Source organism: Trachinotus anak, unplaced genomic scaffold, assembly GCF_046630095.1.
Source record: "Trachinotus anak isolate AG129_WGS33_773 ecotype Australia unplaced genomic scaffold, CSIRO_AGI_Tana_v1 ptg000034l, whole genome shotgun sequence".
In the NCBI taxonomy this organism is placed as follows: Eukaryota; Metazoa; Chordata; class Actinopteri; order Carangiformes; family Carangidae; genus Trachinotus; species Trachinotus anak.
The window spans coordinates 7,334,656-7,356,257 of record NW_027273885.1 but is presented as its reverse complement, the minus strand read 5'-3'; the positions used below and the strand labels follow the sequence as shown (position 1 = coordinate 7,356,257).

Sequence of the window (21,602 nt, the reverse complement as noted above, 5' to 3'; positions counted from 1 at the left end):
TCTCCCATGGCAAACAGAAGCCCATCGAATCTATCCAGACATTAATGAGAAGTCCTCCCACAACAATAGACTAGATCTGTTTATCAGCCAAGAGGAATAAAGAGCCAACAACCCGACTCCCCTTCATGGGATTTCATTCTCTAAACCCTATTCTGTTTTATCAACAATTAATCTCCTTTTAAGGCCACAGACTTGAATAAGACAAACAACCACGCAGTATTCACTCAGAGAGAAACCACATCAAAGTTATGTGAGGAGTTGAAGAAGAAGAAGAAGACGAAGAAGAGAGTGGGAAAATGAGATAGAGAGGGGAATGACATCATTCCGAAAAACAGGCGGCTGCACCGCTCCGCTGTGCGTGTAATTTCTTCGGCTCAAGAAGCGGCAAATAAACAGCCGTCTTGTTTTTGGCTCCAACACCTGTGTTATTTCTGCACCGCCAGCAGCAGTGGTAGCAAATGGTTCGTGAATAGAAGCGGAAGTTCTCCTTTTGTCCTCAGACTGCTGAAAAGATGTAGGATTTCTTCTAAGTTATACAGTATTGCTGCCAAGCATAATGGGACATTAGAATTCAGGCGATAAAAGAGAGCGCATTAACAGTCCCACAAGAATGTTTGTGTGCTTTAATTTCAAAGGATGTAAAACATTCCAGGTTGCAAGTTATTTTTCCTGAGCTGGCTGAGAGTAGTTATGTGTACAATGCACTGTTTATTAACCTGAAGAGGATATTTTCATTTCGTTTCTGAGCGCTGTCATCTTTTCATGATCTCCACCAAGAGGAATGTGTTGATGAGTACAGTTACTCTGTAATTATGTGTTGACCCATCGTTTAAATCACACCGACTCCCAACAGAAAGATAGCTGCCATGTGGCTGCGTTCAATATAGCCAACTGTCCAAACACAAACACACACATGCTCAAAAGTGCACACATACACAAAGGTCCAAAAGGAAAGTGATGGGTACGTGCACACATACAGACACCAGAACACTCATACTTTCACACTCGTGCAGACAAAAGAAAATAAATGTTGCAGGGTCTTTTATGCTCCTCGACTCTGAAGTTTCTCAAATCAGCTGCTTAACATAAATTAGCATTTGGAAAATAAATGTAATGTTTCACACTGTGGTAAAATGATGCTGATGAATGATGCATGAGGATATGCAAATGAGTGCCATCCAGTTGCCAGCTGAAATGGCTGGTTTGTGATTCACATCCCTCACCCCTCTGCCTCCTCTGTCTCCCCCTTGCTCTCCCCTCTCTGGTCCCCACTCTTGCTTTGGCCAGGGGGGGTGGGCGCATGTGTGCATGTAGGCCTAATAAATGTTGGTGCTCCTATCACACCGCTGTCCCTTGCACCTACAAAGTACTTCAATTGACATAGAAAACTTGTTGTTGTTCACACAAACTTAAAATAGCTAGTGCAATGCAAATCAATATCCAGCAGGCATTTGTAGAAGTGTACTTCTGCTTCAGGCTCCTCAACTCTTCCCAGCCTGCTTCGAGCCTGCTGTTGCATAGCCTATCCCAAAGGCTGCAGGACTTTCAACAGAATAATGTGTAGAACCAGACAGCAATTATATGCATTGTCTTTTCAAAATATCCAAGCACCAGGGCTGCATGGTTTGAGGATAGCAGAGAAATAATTTGAGCTTGAAGTCCAAGAAGGGGTGAAAGGTGGGTTTAAAGAAAACATTTCAATTTCTCCAAAACAAATAACACTAATTGATTTCCTGTCACTACACAGCTATCAGCAATTCATGTTTTTTTTTTTTTCTCTTTGGCCTGTCCCCTTTTGACTTTTTCATTTAGTTTTCTGTCAAATTTCATAAGCTTTCAAATTACAATGGATAGGGAGACAAGCTGGCTAAAGTGCTTGATTTTAGCCATCACTTCTCAGCTGTAGGCAGCTTTAATGCTGCTTACTGTATAACTGAATTATTTGCAAAAGTTTCCTGTAATTCTTTTTTATTACTTGGTTTCCATTTACAGTATCCTTTTTGGAGTAGAGTGATTTTTTTCCTTATATCTCTTACTCTAAGTGTTAATACACACATTATTTCAGTCTCCCACATTAGAGGTTTTACTTTTCAGCAGCACCTAAATGCTTTTCAGTGCTTTCTAAAAAGACATGGTTTCCAAGCAGCTCAGCAAAGGTAATTTCATTTAGGATCTTAGCAGGGTTGGGTATATAGTCCTCTCCAATAATCACGGAATGGTTTCATTCTAAAATTAGACATGCAGTCCCTAAAATGGGACACCTCTTGAGAAATTATTACAAGCACAAAATTAGAACAAATTATGACACTTCCATTTGCATTGCAAAATTATAGCTGCATCCAAGTGATCAAACAGGCAGTAGAGCATTTACTGTATATTTTAGTGAAGGATGAACTTCATTTTATATTTTTCATGCGTTCACCTTTTACCCCACGGTTCAGTGGTCTAAAACACCTTCTGCAACCAAGTTTCTATTCTATATTAATGATGTTCTCTCAACAACAACAGCAACATCAAAAGAAATGCAGCAAACACTGGGATTTAAACTCTGACCTCCACTAACAGGTTCACAGGTGTGTGTGCACTGCACATAGAGACTTTGTTGCTGCCCTGAAAGCCTCCAGTCTCGACAGAGCATCAAAGTCAAAAGTGTGTATTCATATTATTCATATATATATATATATATATATGTCATCACTATGTCATCACATTTTTATGCTAATCTGGATAGAGAGGGGAAGGTGGTTGACAGAGAGGAAATGAGTACTATAAGTAAGAGTGTGTGTGTGTGTGTTTGTATATATATATATATATATATATATATAGATAGATAGATAGATAGATAGATATATACATACACATTTAATAAACCAAATAGCCAGCAACCAAAATTATACAGGAAGTTGGCAACCGATGGGATTCTGCCAGTTGAACTTTTAAACATATCATACATCCTTTAAGACTTGCCACCTTAAAAGTCGAAGACCTCCAGGATTTGGGGCTGTGAAGCCCCTTGTTAGTCAGCAAAGCTAATGGTAACGTTAGCTTTAGCCACTACAGTCCAGAGCTGTCACTGCAACATTAGGCTCAGTCAGATATCGGGACATTAGATAGAGCCCTCTGACATTGGTGGTCCCCCAAACCTCAGGGATTATAAATAATTCTCTGATAATGACATATGTTCTTCTCTCAGTTCAAGGCTTTTTTTTTAAATGTGCATGTTCAAATAAAGTGTTTAATTTTACAAAAACAAGAAATGAAATAGGCCTAAAAAGTGTAGCTTGACTTTAGTTTTTTCTTCTTTTTTGTTAACTCCCTTTCACATCTTTACAGTCTCAACACATCTTAACAACTGAGCATCTTTAACACCTCTGTCTTTTTGTTTCCCTCTTTTATTCCATTCCCCCACTTTCATCACTTAACCCTCTGACTGTCTCTCGTCCTGTTTCACCGTGAATACTTTACTGCCTCACAATGATTAGCTGAGTAGCATTACGTGACCAGTGCGTAAAGGCTAGAAAAGCTGTGCCAGTTAAAATAGAGATTCTCTGTCAATGTTTAATTATTCTCAGTGATTTATAGATTGTAGGTCCAGGTCTGGAAAGGACGGCTTTTCGTGATCTCTGCTGTAGACCCTGTAGGACTTAGCAAGTTATCTATTTTGGCCTATCTGGCTATCTGGAAAAACATAAAAAATATATTGTCACTCCTTGTAGTTGTCTTACTTATAGTACTCATATCCCCTCTGCCACCCACTTTCCCCTCTCTATCCAGATTAGCATAAAAATGTGATGATATAGTGTAATGTCAGGATTCATGGGGCTTTGCTAATAGCTTTTCTGATGTGCGCACTTTGAATCAGTCACTGCGTTCAGTGCTCTCTGAAAACCTTCTAGGAAATGTGTCTGCACACCAATGCATGCATGCACGCTTCGTACTCACCACAGAGACATTACACCCCCACACAGGCGTGGGCATGCGTGCATACACACGTATAATGTACACACACTCTAATCAATTCCCTCGAGACAAGATTAACCATTCTAGCTTCATTACGCTTCATTAAAAAGATAACATGTGAAGCACACACTTCATGTGCTGGAAGCCGTACTCTCTTGAGGGTGCAGACAGAGATCTATGAAATGTTGAATTGTATTTAATTGTTTCTTTAGACAATACATCACGTTCCATTAATCACTGAGCGGATCCTAATACACATCAGATGAGATGACAGCTAGTGGTAGTAACTAAATAACTGTTCAAATAGTGATACTTCTGAGCTGAACACAGAGACACCTTCCAAGCAAGGAGGCCAGTTGCAGCTCAGACCAGGTACCAAACAAGACCTGGTGTTTACACTTAAATCAAAGACCTTTTGGGAGGAAGCGGCGATAAGACAAGTAAATGCGGCCCTGGAGAGCCACATAGGAGATTCCACAGGCCCCTCTAGCAGCAGGGGTCTGCACTGATGTGAAAATTGGTTAACCTCTAAAACTTGCATTCAACCTACGTGGAAGTACATTTAGAAGAATATCAAGACGGGATTAAAAAGGAAAGGGAATCCAACATTGCTTTTAGATTGACAGGCGGTGGATGGAACTGCCACGCTGAAATGTTGAACACATAACTCCTTCACAGCTACACAGCCCTCTCAGTGGGACATCCCCCAGATATCTCAAAGCCCCCCTCGCCCTGATTTCCTCTCCTCTACACTGCCCCAGAGACTCTGTCAAGAAAACGTGTGTAATCTTAAATCTTGCATTCTTGCTTTTTTTCCCTATCATTTATTGGGGAATTCTGCTATTGTTGTCTTTCTGTTAAACTCTGTTGAACATATTAATATTTTGGTTAATATTCTGGTATTGCTATGGTATGTGTTATGTGTTTCTTTTTGCTAATGAACACTTTAAGTATAGAGGTGTTGCCTTTGTTTTCTGTAACTTACTTCAGGATAATTCTAAACCCTCTCTTCTCACCAAAAGAAACGGTTACTAGTTTTAGTGTGCTGACTCTGATATTACATCGCTGGTTGAATAATTTAAATGGTTGCGCATGATAAACCTGATTAACGCCATATTCCTCCAAATTTAGCTAATTTTCCCTACGAGCCTATCCCCTCTCATCTGTCATGTATATTTTTGACTCTCTTCTCTCTTCTTTGATCTTTGCAATCATCTGGTTTTCTCTCTCTCTCTTCATCCAGCACCAAACCAAAGTGCTGAAGAAGAGATTGAGCTTCAATAGAATTTCCATGGCAACAGATTTTCAATCATACCTCTCCAATCATGTTACTCTGGCAGTTCATCCAGAGCGAGCTGAATATGATCTGGTTTAGACTTTGATCATGATCCCACTGATCTTTCAATCAGCATGAAATAATATTGTATCAGCTGACCTCCATCTCCATCATGCACTTGATTTTATGGATTTAAAAACATTTTCATTCAGGCCCAGTTTTCTATGTATTTGGAGTTTGGGCTTCAAGCATGTGTATAAGGCAGACTGATATTTTTGGGGTTTTGTCACCTGTTGTTTTTGTAGGTTTAACAACATAAAATGGCAAATCATTTATGTGTGCAGAACAGCTGTTTTTTTCAGCTAGCCGCCCATATGACATATGTCCCTGAAGTTGCTGGATGATTTCTTAGGGTGCAGCACTCTAGTCTCAGAGAACTTGCAGCCCCTCACTCGGAACGTAAGCATGAACTTTCCCACAACTGTGACTAGTGACATTTACTGTTGTTACAATCAGCGCATTTCCCCCTCCTCACCCGAGAGATCTCTGTGCAATTTATTTCCAGTCCCAAGATTTCATCATTCCTTATTTTCATAGATTAAGTCTTGTAGATTCAGTCAATGTTATTGTAGTTATTACATTTGCTGGGTCCTGGGAGACTACCTCCCTTCAGTGAAGATAATTGTATCATTTTGAGAAATACCATGAGAGCTGCACTGTTACCATACTGGCTACAAGCAGATGATTCCTTATTGAGTTAGTACAATTTCCGGTGGCTTCATCTTTCATCAGGTGAAAATGGATGTAAAATGGATGTTCACGTCAAATGAACATGCTGTACATCTTTGTATAGTGTGTAAACACATCATATAGCATTATTTATCACATCTCTGTCGAATTCATTGCAATGTCACACATTCAGCAAATAATATATTGCCTCACAAATAATGACAATAGTGGGTCTTCATACCAATACTGTCTTCAAATGTGATAAAAGATCAAGTACAAACAACGTGGCAGCATGTCAAAGAATTTCCTCTTCCTGACACACCCATAGATCTTTAATAAGATATACCAGATCTTTCCTAATGAGACGTCAAGACGCCGTGTTCTGTACATGGCTAATTAGCTGGCTGGCTCATTGAACAATTAGTCAGATATCTGTCTTATGGTCTCCTTGGTTTTCTTGCCCTCTGTTCAGATATTTTGTGTGGCATTTGTAGATATCATTCCTCTGTTAATTGATGCTTTCAGACAAACAGCAAATAGCTTAAGAAGTTGCTGAATATTAAATGCACTTTGAGTTGAAGAGTCATTCTCAGTCATTCAGTCTGAGGTTTTCGGCATGACCTGACTGTGAATTTGAATTGCCTCTGTGGCTGATTATGAGTATCCAAGCATGCCGTAGTTCAAACTGATGCCTTATTAATTTACCAAGTCTGCAGAAGAAGAAAGAGAAATTTAAGTGTCAGTATGCATCAAGTGAGGTGTTTGTGGGATGGTCAAGCAGCAGCTAAAACCCCACCACTAGATTGGATCATTTTTCACGCGATTACTTTCGTGACTTTTTGTGTTTATAGTCAAATGCAACACCTTCACAGAAAGCCTGACAAAAAGTGTCGATTGTTATCCCAGTTGGAACGATAAACCTGTCTCCACACTATCTGTGATGACAGGCTTTTCACTCCATTACCTTTGTGGTCAGATGACATGTCATTTGAACTACTTTGTTTCAAGCATTTACAGATCCATATCTGATATCTGATACCAGTATGAACCATTAAAGTAAATATTTCAGCTATATTCACATTCCTTTTTGTACCTGAACATAAACATGTGTATTAAAGCTTTGATCTGAATCAAATTGCCCATTTTGTTTCCTTTCTATAATTGTATCTCAGTGTTCTCCAGTCCAACTGTAGTCAAGCCAAACTGGCATGGCAAAATGATAGCAGAAATTTCAAGAGAGGCCAGATTTACTTGTGTGCTCATGAAAAAGCTAAGATTTTCTTTTATATTATTCATCACTTCGTCTGCAAAAAAAAAAAAAAAAAAAAACTGTTAAAATGAAATACCACTTTCTATAGCTACCAGGTTTATAAAACTGGGAAGAATGTTAGACAAAACATAAAAACATCTAGACAAAAATATAAAACATTCAGAGCGTATGGATAAATCAGAAGCTGCTTGCTCTAAAAGAGTGATACATGTTTACTTGTTTAATGTGATCAAAATGTAAAAAAATGTGATAACAGGCAGATTCTTGTTGTACAAACTGTGACCAGGAAATGGTCAAATACATAACTCACCCACTCACAACTTGCCTCTTTTGTCTGCATTTTTTATTAGGATTACACACAGAAAATAAGTTAATTTGTGAGCTTTAGTCATTTGTTGGTTGGCATTTATTTTGCCTTTGGACAGAGGTAAGCTAGCTGTTTCCCCCTATTTCCAGTCTTTATGTTAAGCCAAGCCAACTGGCTGCTGTCTGTACCTTCATAACTATTTGATAGATATAGGAGTGGCATCAATTTTCCCAAAATTTGGAACTATTACTTTAATAATGCTTAGGGTCTTCATCTGCATGCAGTCATTGTCCAACATTATCATCTAGCAAAAATATACGTTTTAGTCACTTTCACTTTTATTGGAAGCGATGGCCAGTAGATAACGCTGGTTGGAGTCACTGGGGAAAGTGAGAGCTGAAATAAAAAGGGAAATTTTATCATGCTGGTGTGGAGCTCAAACATGAACCTTTTCTTTATCCCACCTCCTTTTTTCTTCTCTTTTGTCTCTTCCTTTGTTCCTCTCCCTTTGCCACCCTCAATCACTCCCTCATCTCTCTGCAGCGGAGCCGCTGGATGGAGAAGAGTACCTGGATATTATAGGTATCATGCGAAACCAAGGGGGTCGTTACGAATGCAAGGCCAGCAACGACGTCGCCACGCCGGATGTCAAATACGTCAATGTGGTTGTCAACTGTAAGTAACGAGCAACTGCAGGGCACACTGTATTCCAAACTGATCCATATTCTCATCACATCTCATGTTAGACATTTCACAAGACGATGCACTCAACAGATAAAAGCCCATAAAAGTCAAGACTGGAGTTAAGGGTAGAGACATGCAGAGTATAGTGTGTGATGGGGAGGGAAGGCTATATCTTGAAAGTTTTGGAGCACCCTTCAGACTTCTCAAGATGAATCCAGGCAGAACGAGAAAGATCTGTAACTTTGATTGCAACTGTCATTTTGATGGTAATTCTTACGTACCACATCATCATTTAAGAGACACTTAGCATTTCAAAACAAGATCACCTAATTACATCTTGTCAGGGGTCCATGTTTGGATCTGATGACTGTCATGCATATGTTGGCAGTTGAGAATTGATGAGCAGCCCCCACCCAGGAGGAGTTATACTCTTTTACTTATACTATATTATATAGCATACAAGTCTGAATTAAATGATAAACAATTCTATATGAAAACATTATTTAGTGTTTAATCCTAAATGGAAAATGAGCATTAATGTCCATGGGACATATTTCTGACCATGTCTGTTGAAATCATTATGTGTATATGATGAATGTTACCAAACTTGATGAATTTTAACCATTAGCCCCAAATCTATCTGACACTGATTTCTGGGGTTGGAATGTCCTATGATTAAATGAAATACTAGTAAATAGAGTAAATACACTTTACTCTATAAAATGTATCTCAAGAATAAACGCTGACTTCCCTGAGATTATCCAAGATATCTTCAGTTTTTAGCAAAAGAAAAGTATTTCAAGGGAAACTGAAAGAAAACACAATTGAGATTCCAATTGAGATGAATGAGAAAAACTTGTTACTGTGCATGAGAGCTGCTTTATTTATTTTATGATGTGACTCATCTCAGCACTGTTTGACTCTGCAGACCCTCCGACAATAAAGAAAACCCAGAGCTCAGAGACTCAGGTGGGCCGCATGGGGACCCTGCAGTGTGACGCCACCGCTGTGCCCACACCAGAGTTTGAATGGTACAGAGACGAAAAAAGGTAAAACCTGACTCACACTTTCACTACAGCTTCCCCCACCAATATCACGGATAGACTCCTGTATAGATCCACATCGTGCATCCCTGATGTTGCCTCAGAAAGATGGTCAATTATCATACATCAAACTGAAAACACACTGATTCAAGACTCAGTCTGTGCATTTTTTTATGCTTTAGCCCAATCAAAGGCTAAGAGAGTGAGCTAAAATCCATGAGCTGCATACAACCAGTAAAACACGCTATTAAAAAAAGCACAAGCCATTAGCCTCCTGTATCGCAAACAACTGTAAGACTGATCCAGCAAGGCTGGCACCTGCCGACGCCTCTTCATTACCGTAATGCTCTCCTTTAATGCTTCCAGGCTGGAAAACCTTCTCTCTCTTAAAGGCCTATGTCAAATTAACGGAAACAACAAAGTCTTTGAGAAAAGCCTTCACAACACGTTAAAAAGGCTCTTACTGTGCACACATGACAGCAACAACAACAGTTCAGGAAAGTTTTTGCTGGGCTGTGTTTTGCACTAGAGCTTATATTAAACTTATGGGTTATGCTTTGTTGGTTTCTGTACTGAAACATGATTTGGGATGATGATAATAATTAGTTACAGCTATAAAGTACTGCTGGTGATGTGTGTGTGATGAAAGATTGTAGAAATAACTCTTCTTGACCTGACCTGACTCGCCTGGAGGCAAGGAGCAAGCTTGATTTATGTTGCTGCCATTGCAAATTAAGTAATGGGGCAAAATAATGAGATTTGCATTGAACTAACTTGGGCAAGAGCATGACAGCTGTAAAGAAGCTTTCCTGCTTACTGTTATGAGCACAATTAATGAATAGCATTTATTAAATTAAATGTCATATTGAATACTGTTCCCCATATTCAAGCCTTTGGTGAATATGAGCATTCATTTCTGAGTTGGCTCCATACAACAGGACCCGCCTGTGGTTTTTCAGTGAGGAGCCCAGGCTAGACACCTTCTACATGATTTCTCCTGAGATGATTCCCCCTCATCTCCCAAATGTGGCAGCTGCTTCATCACTTTATTCTCCATGCCAGACGTGATCCGTGTCATTTCACCAAGTGGTTATAAAGGATCTCTTTGATTTCCTTGTCAAATCTGCCCTCACAGTGGTCCCATTGTCCCAGCCCAGTGTTAATTTGATGACATCATCTGTGTAGTTTGATAATGACTAATCACCCACTTAATCACTCACTAGGCTGTTATTCTATTGTTAATTGAACATGACTGTGTAAGACAGCAGTGCATTCTGTGATCTTCTTTTGAAAAGAGAAAAAGTAAAACAGATCCGACTTTTTCCTGCATGCAATTTAGATGCTGTAGTCACTGAAAATCTCAATAATCCTTTTCTCATACCACAAGTAATTCCGTTGGAATGGGAATCAGACCTCCTGCACTGTACTGTCTCCTGTGAAATTGCAAATTGCATGGTCAGACACAGATGTTCATTGGAAAGCTATCAATTTAAGTGTCATGCATGTATCTAGAAAACACTTAAAGAGGATCGAAGTGTAATGACATCCAAAGCAAATGACAACCCATTCTCTCCATTTCAACACTTGCCATCTAATAACCAGGAAGATTCCCCGCTCTGCAGCAAACTCACCACCTGAGTCATTCTGGGACTCGAGGGGCTTGAATGGAAAAAGCTAATGATAAGGAAATTGCACATGCACAGCAATGGGATCTGCAATTTCAGCTACAGCAGTAAAAGTTCACCGGAGATTGAGAGAAAAATATGGGAGGAGAGTCACAAGTGTTATCACAGATGTGGTCTCTAAAGTAATAGGCCTATCACGCCAGTGCTTGAAAGGAAAGATTTATGGTCGTGGAAATATTTTTGCATTATCTGATGTTTCCGACCTCCATCTATCTAAGTTGTTTTGTCCCTGGAGAATTCTGGCTATGTGCCTGTTCATGCCCTCTCCCTCTGTGCCAGTGATATTGCACTTTCTCCTTGGATGATGATGTTAATGCACCATAATAATATCATTTGTCTCTGCTTGGTTAGTTGATTTTATAGACGCCCTCACCAAGAACCTCTAGCCTGTTGTGTCTGATTTACCTGATGGTTAAGGTGGGGTCTTGCTCCTGTGCCCAGTTTCCCAATCAGTTTAACCTCATCAACACACAGGTTATCATATTATGGACATGCTGAAATCTATATTTAAATCACGATGACAATGTTAGTTATGTTAGCTTTCGATTTCTGTTGCCTTGTGTTGCTTTGTGTTGCTTTCAAGCTTTCAATTCTTGCAGTACATACACAGTTTATAGTGACAGTTCCAGATTTACCACTCGAAATTCTTAGCAATTTCTGAAACCATGGGATTTTTTATTTCAGACACAGGTAGATAACAGCAGTCTTCTCGTTTCTAGATGGCAACTATTGATTTTGCCAGCTGAAATGACAACTTTTGCTGACAGATTTTATCAGCTCTAACTAGTTTGATAACTTTGGGCCATGAGTTGGTTGTACACAAAGTTTCTGACTCACTTTTTAATGTTTCACCTGACATGTTTTAAAACCAGAACCCTGCAAAAGGGTTGTTAACATGCACTTAATGGCCACATATAGTAGCCTAATTAATATTAGACAGACTTCGAGACTAAAGTTGTATTTTTCTGGGCCAAAAGTCAGCATTAGAGTGATTTAGTAGATGTACAAACAAATCCATATCAACAAGTCTTCAATTGACTATTCTGAGTCACGATCGTTACTGACTGAATCAGTTGCTATTAGCAGTGGAGCTCCCCTCGCTGGCGGCTGAGAGTTCTGTGATTCACACACGTTGGTTTCTTGTCAAAAGCATGTTCAAAGACAGTGCTGACTGTGGCAGCCATATGAACGCTGATGCATTTACTTACTGTCCTTTGTACTGAAGTGCCTTTGAACAGCGATGCAGCAGCTTAGCTGTTTGGTTGATTAGCTTACTTACATATTTTCAGTCAGTATGTTTTTACTTTTAATGTTGCAAGAGAAAAGGCTTTGAGGAGCACGACTAACAAGTGTGTTTGGCAAACACTATCTCGAGCAATGTAGCTCGAGTGTAAACTTCCCGAAAGCCAATTAGGAGCAGGACAACATTATTCTAATCCCCAACACCAGCTTTCCACACAGTGGGGTAATACTACACAGTAAATGTGCTAGCGTAGATGTGAAAGTTTATTTATTTTTTTTTTTTTTAACATAACCTGTAACCCCACAAACTAATGTAGTCTGTTAATGATGCACGCCTCAGCCTTGGAAGTAACCCTCGGTAATTACTGTAGGTGCTACGCTAGTTGGCCAAACATGCTAACAATTGCAGCTCATAATGCTACAATTGACCTGTTGTTTAATCTATACATTATCTGTTTTTGTATTTTGGAAAAAAAATGTGTAAACTCTTTCTAATGCGAGCCCCATGCACACGGCTTTGAACATGTGGACAAACAGAAAGCTTGACAGACAGTGTCTAGTGGGGTTAGTGCAGTTGTATTATGTGTAGTCATCTGGACCTGTGGCGCATTTTTTATTTGCCAGACCCTTTCTCTATTTTCAGCATGATTAGCTGTGACATATCAACTAAACTAAATTCAGCTGCACATTTCTGAGAGAACAAGCCATTCTCCCAGGGTTATCATTTGTGCAGTGACTGAGTCAAAGCATTTCTTTTCTTTGGCTTCCTTTTCTTTTTACGACAAAACAGAAATTAACCAAAGGAGTGACTGCACCATTAGGTTATACCTGCACTAATAACTGAGTAATTTAGAATATCCACACTAGTAAAAACACGTGAAAAGTGAGGAGACAGGGAACTGATGGTTTTAGATTGTCACCTCTTATTATTTCAGTCTCAGACATAAACTTATTTAATAATTTCTGCATTTTTAGAAGTGGTGTGAATTTTTACTAAAGTTTGTCTGATTATCTCTGCTCCCTTGTTGTATCAAACCTTCTTTAATCCCTACACAGTATTTGACAAACAAATATATAAATTACTGATACCCTTCAGATGCAGTATTTAGTAAAGTCTAACCATATTTGGCATTTATTAATTTCTTTTTTTTATCTCTTTTAATACTTTTAATATCTTTTGTTTCAGATTTGTTGAAAACAATCAATATACGGCGAGCACAGTATGTAACATTATATTAACAGTGTGACATAATGACACGATTTTGAAATGAACCCTGGCTGTGTGTCCAAACCTGTTCATTATGTTTCCCTAAACAAACCAAACTGTAGCTCTCTTTGAAGAGGACTGAAACACACATTTTTGTATGGGCTCAAATTAGGGTCAAAAAGATTTTGAGCTTGTAAAGTAGAGTTCACAAGTAATGCCAAAGTTTGTAGTTGTCAATCAACCGTTGAAAACATATCAAATAAATCTGCATGAAATTCAACTTTGTATATATGTAGAAAAAAAAAGACGAGGAGAATGAACTGTGTACAAAGGATGTCAGTGGTGAGGTTGCACAGACACTGTGAAAAAAGAAGTGCCTCCGTAAACCTGAATCTGATCAGATAATAATAGTTCGATCACAGAACAGAATCCAGTCAGGAGGGCGAGTGGTTCTGTTGCCTTCATCTCTGCCACAGATTCTTAAAGGTGGATTAGATTTTCAAGACGGATGGTGGCACAGGCACTTCAGTGTCAGATTATCATTGTCCCTTGAGATTCAGGTTTTAAACAGGGTCCAAATTCAGACTTGTAACTTGAGTGTTTCTGCTTCGTATCTTCACGCAGAAGCACTTCTTTCTTCACAGCGTCTTTGTGCGTCTTTTTTCCCCTATTCTTTTATGCTAATCTTGTCTACACATGTACAAACTTGAATTTCTCCTGCATATCTATTTTACAGGTTTTTCAAAGGTTGATGTACAACTACTAGCTTTAGGATTATCAAAATATTTTGACCATAATTTGAGCCCATATTTTTCAGTCCAGTTATCTAGTGCCAAATTCAAAAAGCTTCACACCTACCTGCCCAAATAGACCAAACTGAGGAAGTAAACACTCCAGACTTCAAACAAAACGCATGACACAAACTGGTGAACACAAACTTGGCTTCAGAGCTTGCTTTTCTCTCCACTCCTCTAAGTGGAGACGCTTTAAACTCATCTAACCTTATTCATATCCATCTCCTGTCAGTCTTCATTTCCCCAGGAAAACATGGACCTCCTCAGGTGATCAAACGTAACTCCGATGCTCTGAAACATAACTTCACAGCATCTCTGACTTCACCAGGATCTGAGGGACTCTGCAGCACTTAGAGACCTAATTACCCTCAGTCCACTGATCCATCATGATCTTAAAGCAGCTGGCCAGTAGTTCATAGCTGATTATGGTAACTGTCTCACTGTCAGTACCCTCCCTGCTCTTTTTGTCTCTTCTCTCTATCTGTGCATAGAGGAAATTGGATCGAACTGTAAATCAAACATTTCTATAATGTGAACCCCATCTGACTGTTGAAGCAACTGCTGCACTCTGTCCAAAATTTGCATCTTTAGTACGGCGTCTCACCTGCTCTTTGCACGGTAAATTACCTCATCCATGTTAATAACATGAGAAAATCCAAAATGAGCTGTCAGCTGACGTGACAGACAGATGTGTTTGTTGTTTTGTCAGCTGACAAATGGCTGTCACAGCTACTGGACCATTTTCAATCATCTCTGGGCTACAAGTCTCAGCAGGACTCTCCACTTGATTTCATTTATCATCCGTCTTGAATCATAACAGGCCTGTCACTTTCCCTGGCAGTGATAACCTACTTTAGATGCTCCCACACGCTACAGAATCAAATCTGTCCATCTGATGATTTGCTCTGGTCTTTCATCTCTGCCGGCCTGCCACTGCACCCCTGCACACACACTGCATGCCCTCTGCCAAATAGAGGGGTCAAATCATTTCAATCTAGGGTTTAATGTAGCAGGGTGGCCCTGTGCGTTGAGAAATGAGCGCCGAAGTACGACAATAGTGCACTGCTGCCCTCTGCCTGCGGTGAAGGATGTCAAGTATGAAACACTTAGCTCCAAAAAAGGTGGAAATGCACATTTCTGCCAACTTTCCCAATAATGCATTCCAGTCTATTTTGCCAGATGAAGAAGCTGGCAGAGGGACAGATATATTTGACAATGAACTTGAAATCAAAAGTGAGGGAAGTTTCAGGCTGTAGATCTGCATGTGCCAACACATTAAAAGTTAAAATGGGCTGCGGAAATGTTGAGTTCAATAAATGCTGATATAAAAAGGAGACACCCTTTGGGAGAAAGAGATCCAGTTTCCTGCTCTTTACTGGCCAGTCTTCTGCTGCCAGACATTTGACCTCACGGCCCGTGTGCAAATAAAGGCAACCAGAAACCTTCACTGTGAAAGCATAAGGGTTTTGCCTCTTTTGTCCTTTTTACGGTCAGTTTTTTTTTTTCCCCTGCTGCTATAATCTACAGTAAAGCTAGCTGTTTGCTTTCAGCTCCCTGTCGTGCTGTATATTATCGGGGTCTCTCAGCATGCTCTGTGGGCAGGCAGGCCTTTTTAACAGTGCAGTCGCTTCTCATGAAGACACTAGAGAATATATCTGCTGCTGGCTTTATCGTTGGGGGGCGGGGAGGGGGGGTTGCTTTTAGATGGAGTGGGGACACTACTGGTGCACTTGCCCACCCCCACCCCGCCCCCCTTAAGGTTTGATAGCTCTTTCACTCTCTTGCTTTCAAACACACACACACACACACAAACTCATGCTCCCACTGTTCCCAAGGTGTCCCTATGGGAAAGACCTCAGCACTTTATCAACCTCCCCACACCCCACTGAGCCAAATTATGCTGTGCCATGATGTGCATTTTCCTTTTTATGTTAATACTTTCTATCAGCTAAGTATGTGTCAGCATAAACTTCTCGCTCCCCTGCTCAAATTCCGATTACCACATTACCCAGACTTAAGCAGGATTAAGTTGAGGCGCCTTAAATGAACTTCACCTCATTCATGATACGAAAGGGCTCAATCAGGCCGGAACAAACAGAATCCATTATGTGTGCTGTGTTATTAAAAGAGTTTTATTTGGTTGTGATGATGTAAGGAGCACTTCCTCAGCGAGGTATACAGTCTGAGTCAGCAAACTGTATTGATTAATTTGCTGTGGAAGGGGTTCAAGGTTGACATAATTGATTGTCAGAAGTTTGGTGGTCATTAAGGCACCCAGAACTGCAGAGCAGGGCTTCAGCAGCATACTAATCTTTTATCCCGAAAGAGGATAACAGTGATCCTGTTTGTTTGTTTGCTGGAAACAAACAAAAGACGACAGAGTCATTTGTCGAAACAAACTAGAACAATGACATTTGAATTGTTAAATTAGAGCAAAAACTTGTACAAGCTATACTGTAAATATCCACACAGAAATGTTTCCTAAGAGGTGTTTGTGAAATGTTATTTTTCTTTCCTGACCACATAATTCAAAAGTCAAGGATTGCTCTCTGGTAATTGTGTTGAAATGAAAAAAGGTTTGCTCCAAGATGTGGAAGGCTTATCTCCCCTCTTAACAGTCACAACCTTTACAATCAGAAAGTTCAGTGAAATGACACTGACTCCTGCTATTGCAAAGTGATTGCCAACAAAACAATACAGCTCTTTACGGAATATAATTATTGTTTTTATTTATCAAGTAGAACTATACTCACACATAGTAAATAGATATCTGTTGTGAGGTTTTGTTTGGTTAAGCTCTGTTATTTGTTTGTTAGCATATAGATCTGGCTGTCTTCAGAAGTCCACTACGTGGCCTTCACTGTGTTAGTCTGCGCAGAAACTGTCATTAAACACATTAAATTGAATGAAATATAATCTGTTCATGAACAAATTTCACAGAAATGTGCGGTGCCGAAAATACAATTTTGTGAAGAGATTCAGGGAGATCTATTTAATATGGCAGCACATTCCATAAGCAAACACATAGTGCTTCGAAGGTGTAATACCATATTCAGAAAACAGCTGAATCCTGTCAACCACACTGTGAAAGTGCCATGTTGCTATGAAGCTGATTATCAAATCTATTTTTAAGTCCAAGGTAGGTTGTGGCTATTTTTTGCAAAAACACTTTAACTGTGTTTTCTCTTTTGGTAAAAAATCTGAATATTTTGTTGGCTAGTTAAGCTCTGGTGAACTTTTCCTTAACTTTTACCTGCTCAGAAAACTGCAGACTTCATAGTTTTTCCTCCCCTCTAGCTTCAAGTCCTCTTAGTTTCATCACTTTGCATTTTACTTAAAGTGGCCTCACTCCTGTCTATCTCTCCTTCGCAGGCTGTCCAATACCCAGGGCATCAATATCCAAATTCTTGGCACCACCACTATTCTCATGATTGCCAATGTCACCGAAGAGGATTATGGGAACTATACCTGTGTGGCCTCGAACCGACTGGGTGTCCAGAATGCCAGCCTTTTCCTCTATAGTGAGTATAGCATTGCTGCCATTTGCTTTAGTCACCGTTTGAATCCTAAATGGAAGATTATTATCTTATTAAATATATACAGCTCCACAGATACTGGGACACCTCCAGGAAGTGTTTTATTCCTAACGAAACAAAGTTTTGCATGGGTTCACTCCAAAACCAACAAACTATGGGCTGGTTTGAGCCAGCTGAACATGGTTTCCACTTGATCTCAATTTGGCACGCAAACAGCAGCATCATACACAGTACAGACCACTGAGTATATATTTCACTTGTGGTGGCAGCATTCACATAGAAAAGGTGTCATCGTGTTTTTGCCAACACATAAAAGCTGCAAAAAGATTAAATTCAACCTGAAATAACTGCAGCAACTCTGAGCAGGTGTGAACAAAGCACTGACATTTCATCACAAACCATCAAGGTGAACTTGATAGTAAACACATCCAGCAGTTACTGAGCAACATAATTATGATATAATAATGTTTTATTTATTCAGTGATTTTAGAGGCTCTCAAAGACATTTTACATGGTAAACAATTTTAAAAAGCAGGAAAAACACAGGATTAAAAGTAGGTGAAAGAAAAGGAAGAAATACAGTAAAGAAGGAAGTGACAAAAGAAAGCGTTATTTAAAAGCAGCTTTGAAAAGGTGAGTTTTGTGTGTTTTTTTTAAAGCTGGGGAGGGTGACTGAGCATTTTATTTGTCACGGGAAATATCTGGCTGCTAAATGCTCCACAATGTTCATAGTTGTTAACTGTCTGTGGCGATTGATGCTGGGAAGGGAGTGTAGAGTGGGTTTTTACAGATGTTTGGCCTGAAAACGACATTATGAGAGCAGCCAGAGTGAGCCAGAACAGGAAGTTTGCTGACCAGACAGCTAAACAATGAGCCAAAGCTCCCGATACAGCGCCGTGAAGTCGAGCACAGCTGCAAGTGACCGCAGTGCCACATTATTTTTACATTTACAATATCACTTTTAGCCACTTTAAAGTTCACCAAAACATCTCCACCACCTACTGCTGTTTCATTTTCAGCTGGAAGAGATTCAACATCATATCTGTTGCCTCAGTTCCACCTGCACTCCACTGGGCAGCCAAACACAACAACATGCCACAAATACAGACGTGCTGCAAGGCACATACAATCACTGAAAGTAGTTAGAAAACAGCTTGATTGACTTAATGAAAATGAGCTAATGACATAAGTTGCCTGTTTGCTTGTCTTTGATTTGAGTTTTCTGATTGCATTTCTGATTGCATTATGCACTATTTGAATTGGTATCCCAGTAAGCAGCAAAAGCCTCATAGGTTAACAGCAAGAGTGATGAAGGTAAAAAGATAAATAATAAAAATAAATAATGTACATTGTTTGCTCCTGATGACAAATTGTCGACTTCAGTCACTTCGTAAGCCACAAATCACAGCAACAAATTGCATGTCTTAGTTACAGCATGTCCGGCTGTGTCGGTTGTGTTTTCTTGGTTGACTTTTTCTGTTTCAGCAGCATTGTTCCCATGTGACGTCAAAGTGGAGAAGATGTTTTCTTCATTTGCCTGTGTTTCGTGCATTTGCATGTGCTTCCTTAAGCTGTAGTGCACAGAGCTCTCATGGCCACCATCTATTTCCCCGGTTCATGCTGCTGCTTCTGTTCTCTGAAGCATCAACTGGGCTCGAGCCACCACCACAGAAAGGGAGCCAGCACCGCAACAAGGCCACCAGACGTCACTAATGCAAGCCTGTGTAGACTGGAGTCACTTACAGCCTCAGACAGGCTACAGTTTAAACACATGAGTTACATTTTATTGTATGTTTTTACCGACTCAAATGCAAATATGTATGTAATTTGTAACATGATGGATATCCATATATTTGTCTTTTTTTTTTCTTTTAAATCAAAATAGTGGCAATAGTTTCTGAGTCCGCCAGTCTGAGTGAGCTCTCTGGCTTCTACATTTACAGTCCTCTCTCTCTCTCTCTCTCTCGCTCTCTCTCTCTCTGTGCAGGACCCGGGACAGGCCGAGATATCAACGGCGCTGCCTGTGTATCTCAATCACTGTGGCTCCTGCTGGCCTCGTTCGCCTGCCTTTTCTTCAAGTGTTAATACCACTGCCCCCCTCTTCCCTCTCTCCCCCATCCTGGCCTTTATTCCTTCTCCTCCTCCTCCTTCTCTCCGACTCACCGACATCCTTATTGCTACCTTATCACCAACTTTACTGCCCTTGCAGACTGTTTGTATCATGATACGAAAACCTTATGTGCTCACAAGCACTGCTTACAGATATTACGAAAAGCGATGGGTTATGAGTAAAAGGTTAGACAAACAACAAAAAAAAACCAACAGTTAAGTGGAGGACAGAACAAGCAAACAGTTCTCTTTTAAAGAAATGCATTGTTCTTTTTAATTCGTATGCACTTCTTGGTTTCTGCTATATATTGTCTTTAGGGTGTGGACTGGGTTTGGGATTTGTTGTATTTTTGTCTTCATGGGAATGAAAACAGAAGCACCCTTCTGCCAACAATCATTTGTCTCTAGAAGTACTGAAGACATGAGATATATTTCTTCTTACTCCCATTACGTTAACTTAAATTGTAGATTTAACTGAGTGTTTAACCAGAGCATTAATGAGCAACATGCAAAGAATCTGCCAAATATACATATACTGTAGATTTGAAATTAACACACACAGAAATCAAAGGGAGAACACAGCAGCTGATTGTGTAATGAGATTAAAGCTTGATATTAAAAGTCTGAACAACCATAATCTGCTACTAGACTGAAAGTCATATATAGAGCATTAGCAGGGTATCTCTCCAATCAGTGATTCTAGATGCAGCAGTCTTTTGGGTTGTTGCCATCCAGCCCAGAAATTGAGGATGCAGTGAATAGAATCGACTTGATCCTAACTGAGCTAAACCATGCAGAGTAAACAGCTGAATAAATAAGTTTATCTGGTGATGGATGTCTACATCCTCATTCAGTTGCTTTGCAACCACTCGCCTTTTTTCCAAGAGAATTCCTCTTTTCCTTTGCAGCAGGACTCTCACCTAAAATACAAAGAAACACAGTAGGTTATTATACACATACACATACTGTACATAGTAAAATTTTGTATTTCTCTATGATAAGACAAACTTGTTCTGCCACTGTAACATCAGGAAATAGAGGAGATTGTTGCAGTGTATGTTGCTCGTCTCATGACCAACCAAACATACTGTGCAGTGTGTCTCTGCTCCACCGCAGGCTGCATATACTGTACCACAAACAGTCTTTGCTCTCAGTTTATACATTTTAGGATCATTCTTCTACACTGCTGGAATTTGGATTAAAAAAAATACGACACCAATGAATGACTCACTTTTTAGTTTTTCTCTTTCAAAGAAGTATGTGTGTTTTAATATGAAACGATACAGAAAAATTCATAATATATTGATTGAGGTTATTTTTTTCTGTCTTTACCTCATTCATTTTAGTTGTGTATATATATATATATATATATATATATATATAATTGAATCCAATGTCCTTAGATGACTACATGAAAAGGCAAATTTTATGTCTCCATGTTTCTGAATAGGATAGCATTTTGTTGAGGATGAATAACTTGCAAATCTCTTGAACTGGCAACCCTATCATGTGAACTGAGGCCCATTACACAATGATGTTTTTTGTTTGTTTGTTTGTTTTTTCAAAAAAAAAAAGGTCTAGAATATAAAGAAGATAGTTTTGTGCAGTTATTATTGTACTTATCCTTGAGATGATACAAGTGCTGGCTTACACGATGTAATAGGGAGTGGAATATTATGTTTAGCTTGTAATGCTTGCCCATGTACCAGGAATTTAATATGAGAGCAGCAAAGAAAGCAAGCAATGCTTGTTCCCCTCAG

The 21,602-nt window shown here is 39.5% G+C and overlaps 2 protein-coding genes across 6 annotated transcripts in view; both read left to right on the top strand.

Annotated features, from left to right (window-relative positions):
• The window catches only part of lsamp (limbic system associated membrane protein), a 509,337-nt gene extending 488,276 nt beyond the window's left edge, over nt 1-21,061 (top strand). For all 3 annotated transcript variants that reach the window (XM_071471505.1, XM_071471506.1, XM_071471504.1), the window contains 4 exons: nt 8,086-8,217; nt 9,155-9,275; nt 17,570-17,718; nt 19,721-21,061. In XM_071471505.1, the coding sequence (XP_071327606.1) occupies nt 8,086-8,217; nt 9,155-9,275; nt 17,570-17,718; nt 19,721-19,818 (500 nt within the window). In that variant the 3' untranslated portion in view covers nt 19,819-21,061. The remainder of the gene's footprint in view (nt 1-8,085; nt 8,218-9,154; nt 9,276-17,569; nt 17,719-19,720) is intronic.
• LOC139614355 (apolipoprotein A-I-like) overlaps nt 1-21,602 on the top strand; it is a 385,012-nt gene that overhangs the window by 205,807 nt on the left and 157,603 nt on the right. Inside the window, exon 1 of one of the 3 annotated variants that reach the window (XM_071471511.1) lies at nt 7,143-7,147. The exons of the other annotated variants lie outside the window; for them this stretch is intronic. The gene's annotated coding sequence lies outside the window, so the exon portion shown is untranslated. Of the gene's footprint in view, nt 1-7,142; nt 7,148-21,602 lie in introns of those variants that run through there. 3 annotated transcript variants of the gene reach the window in all.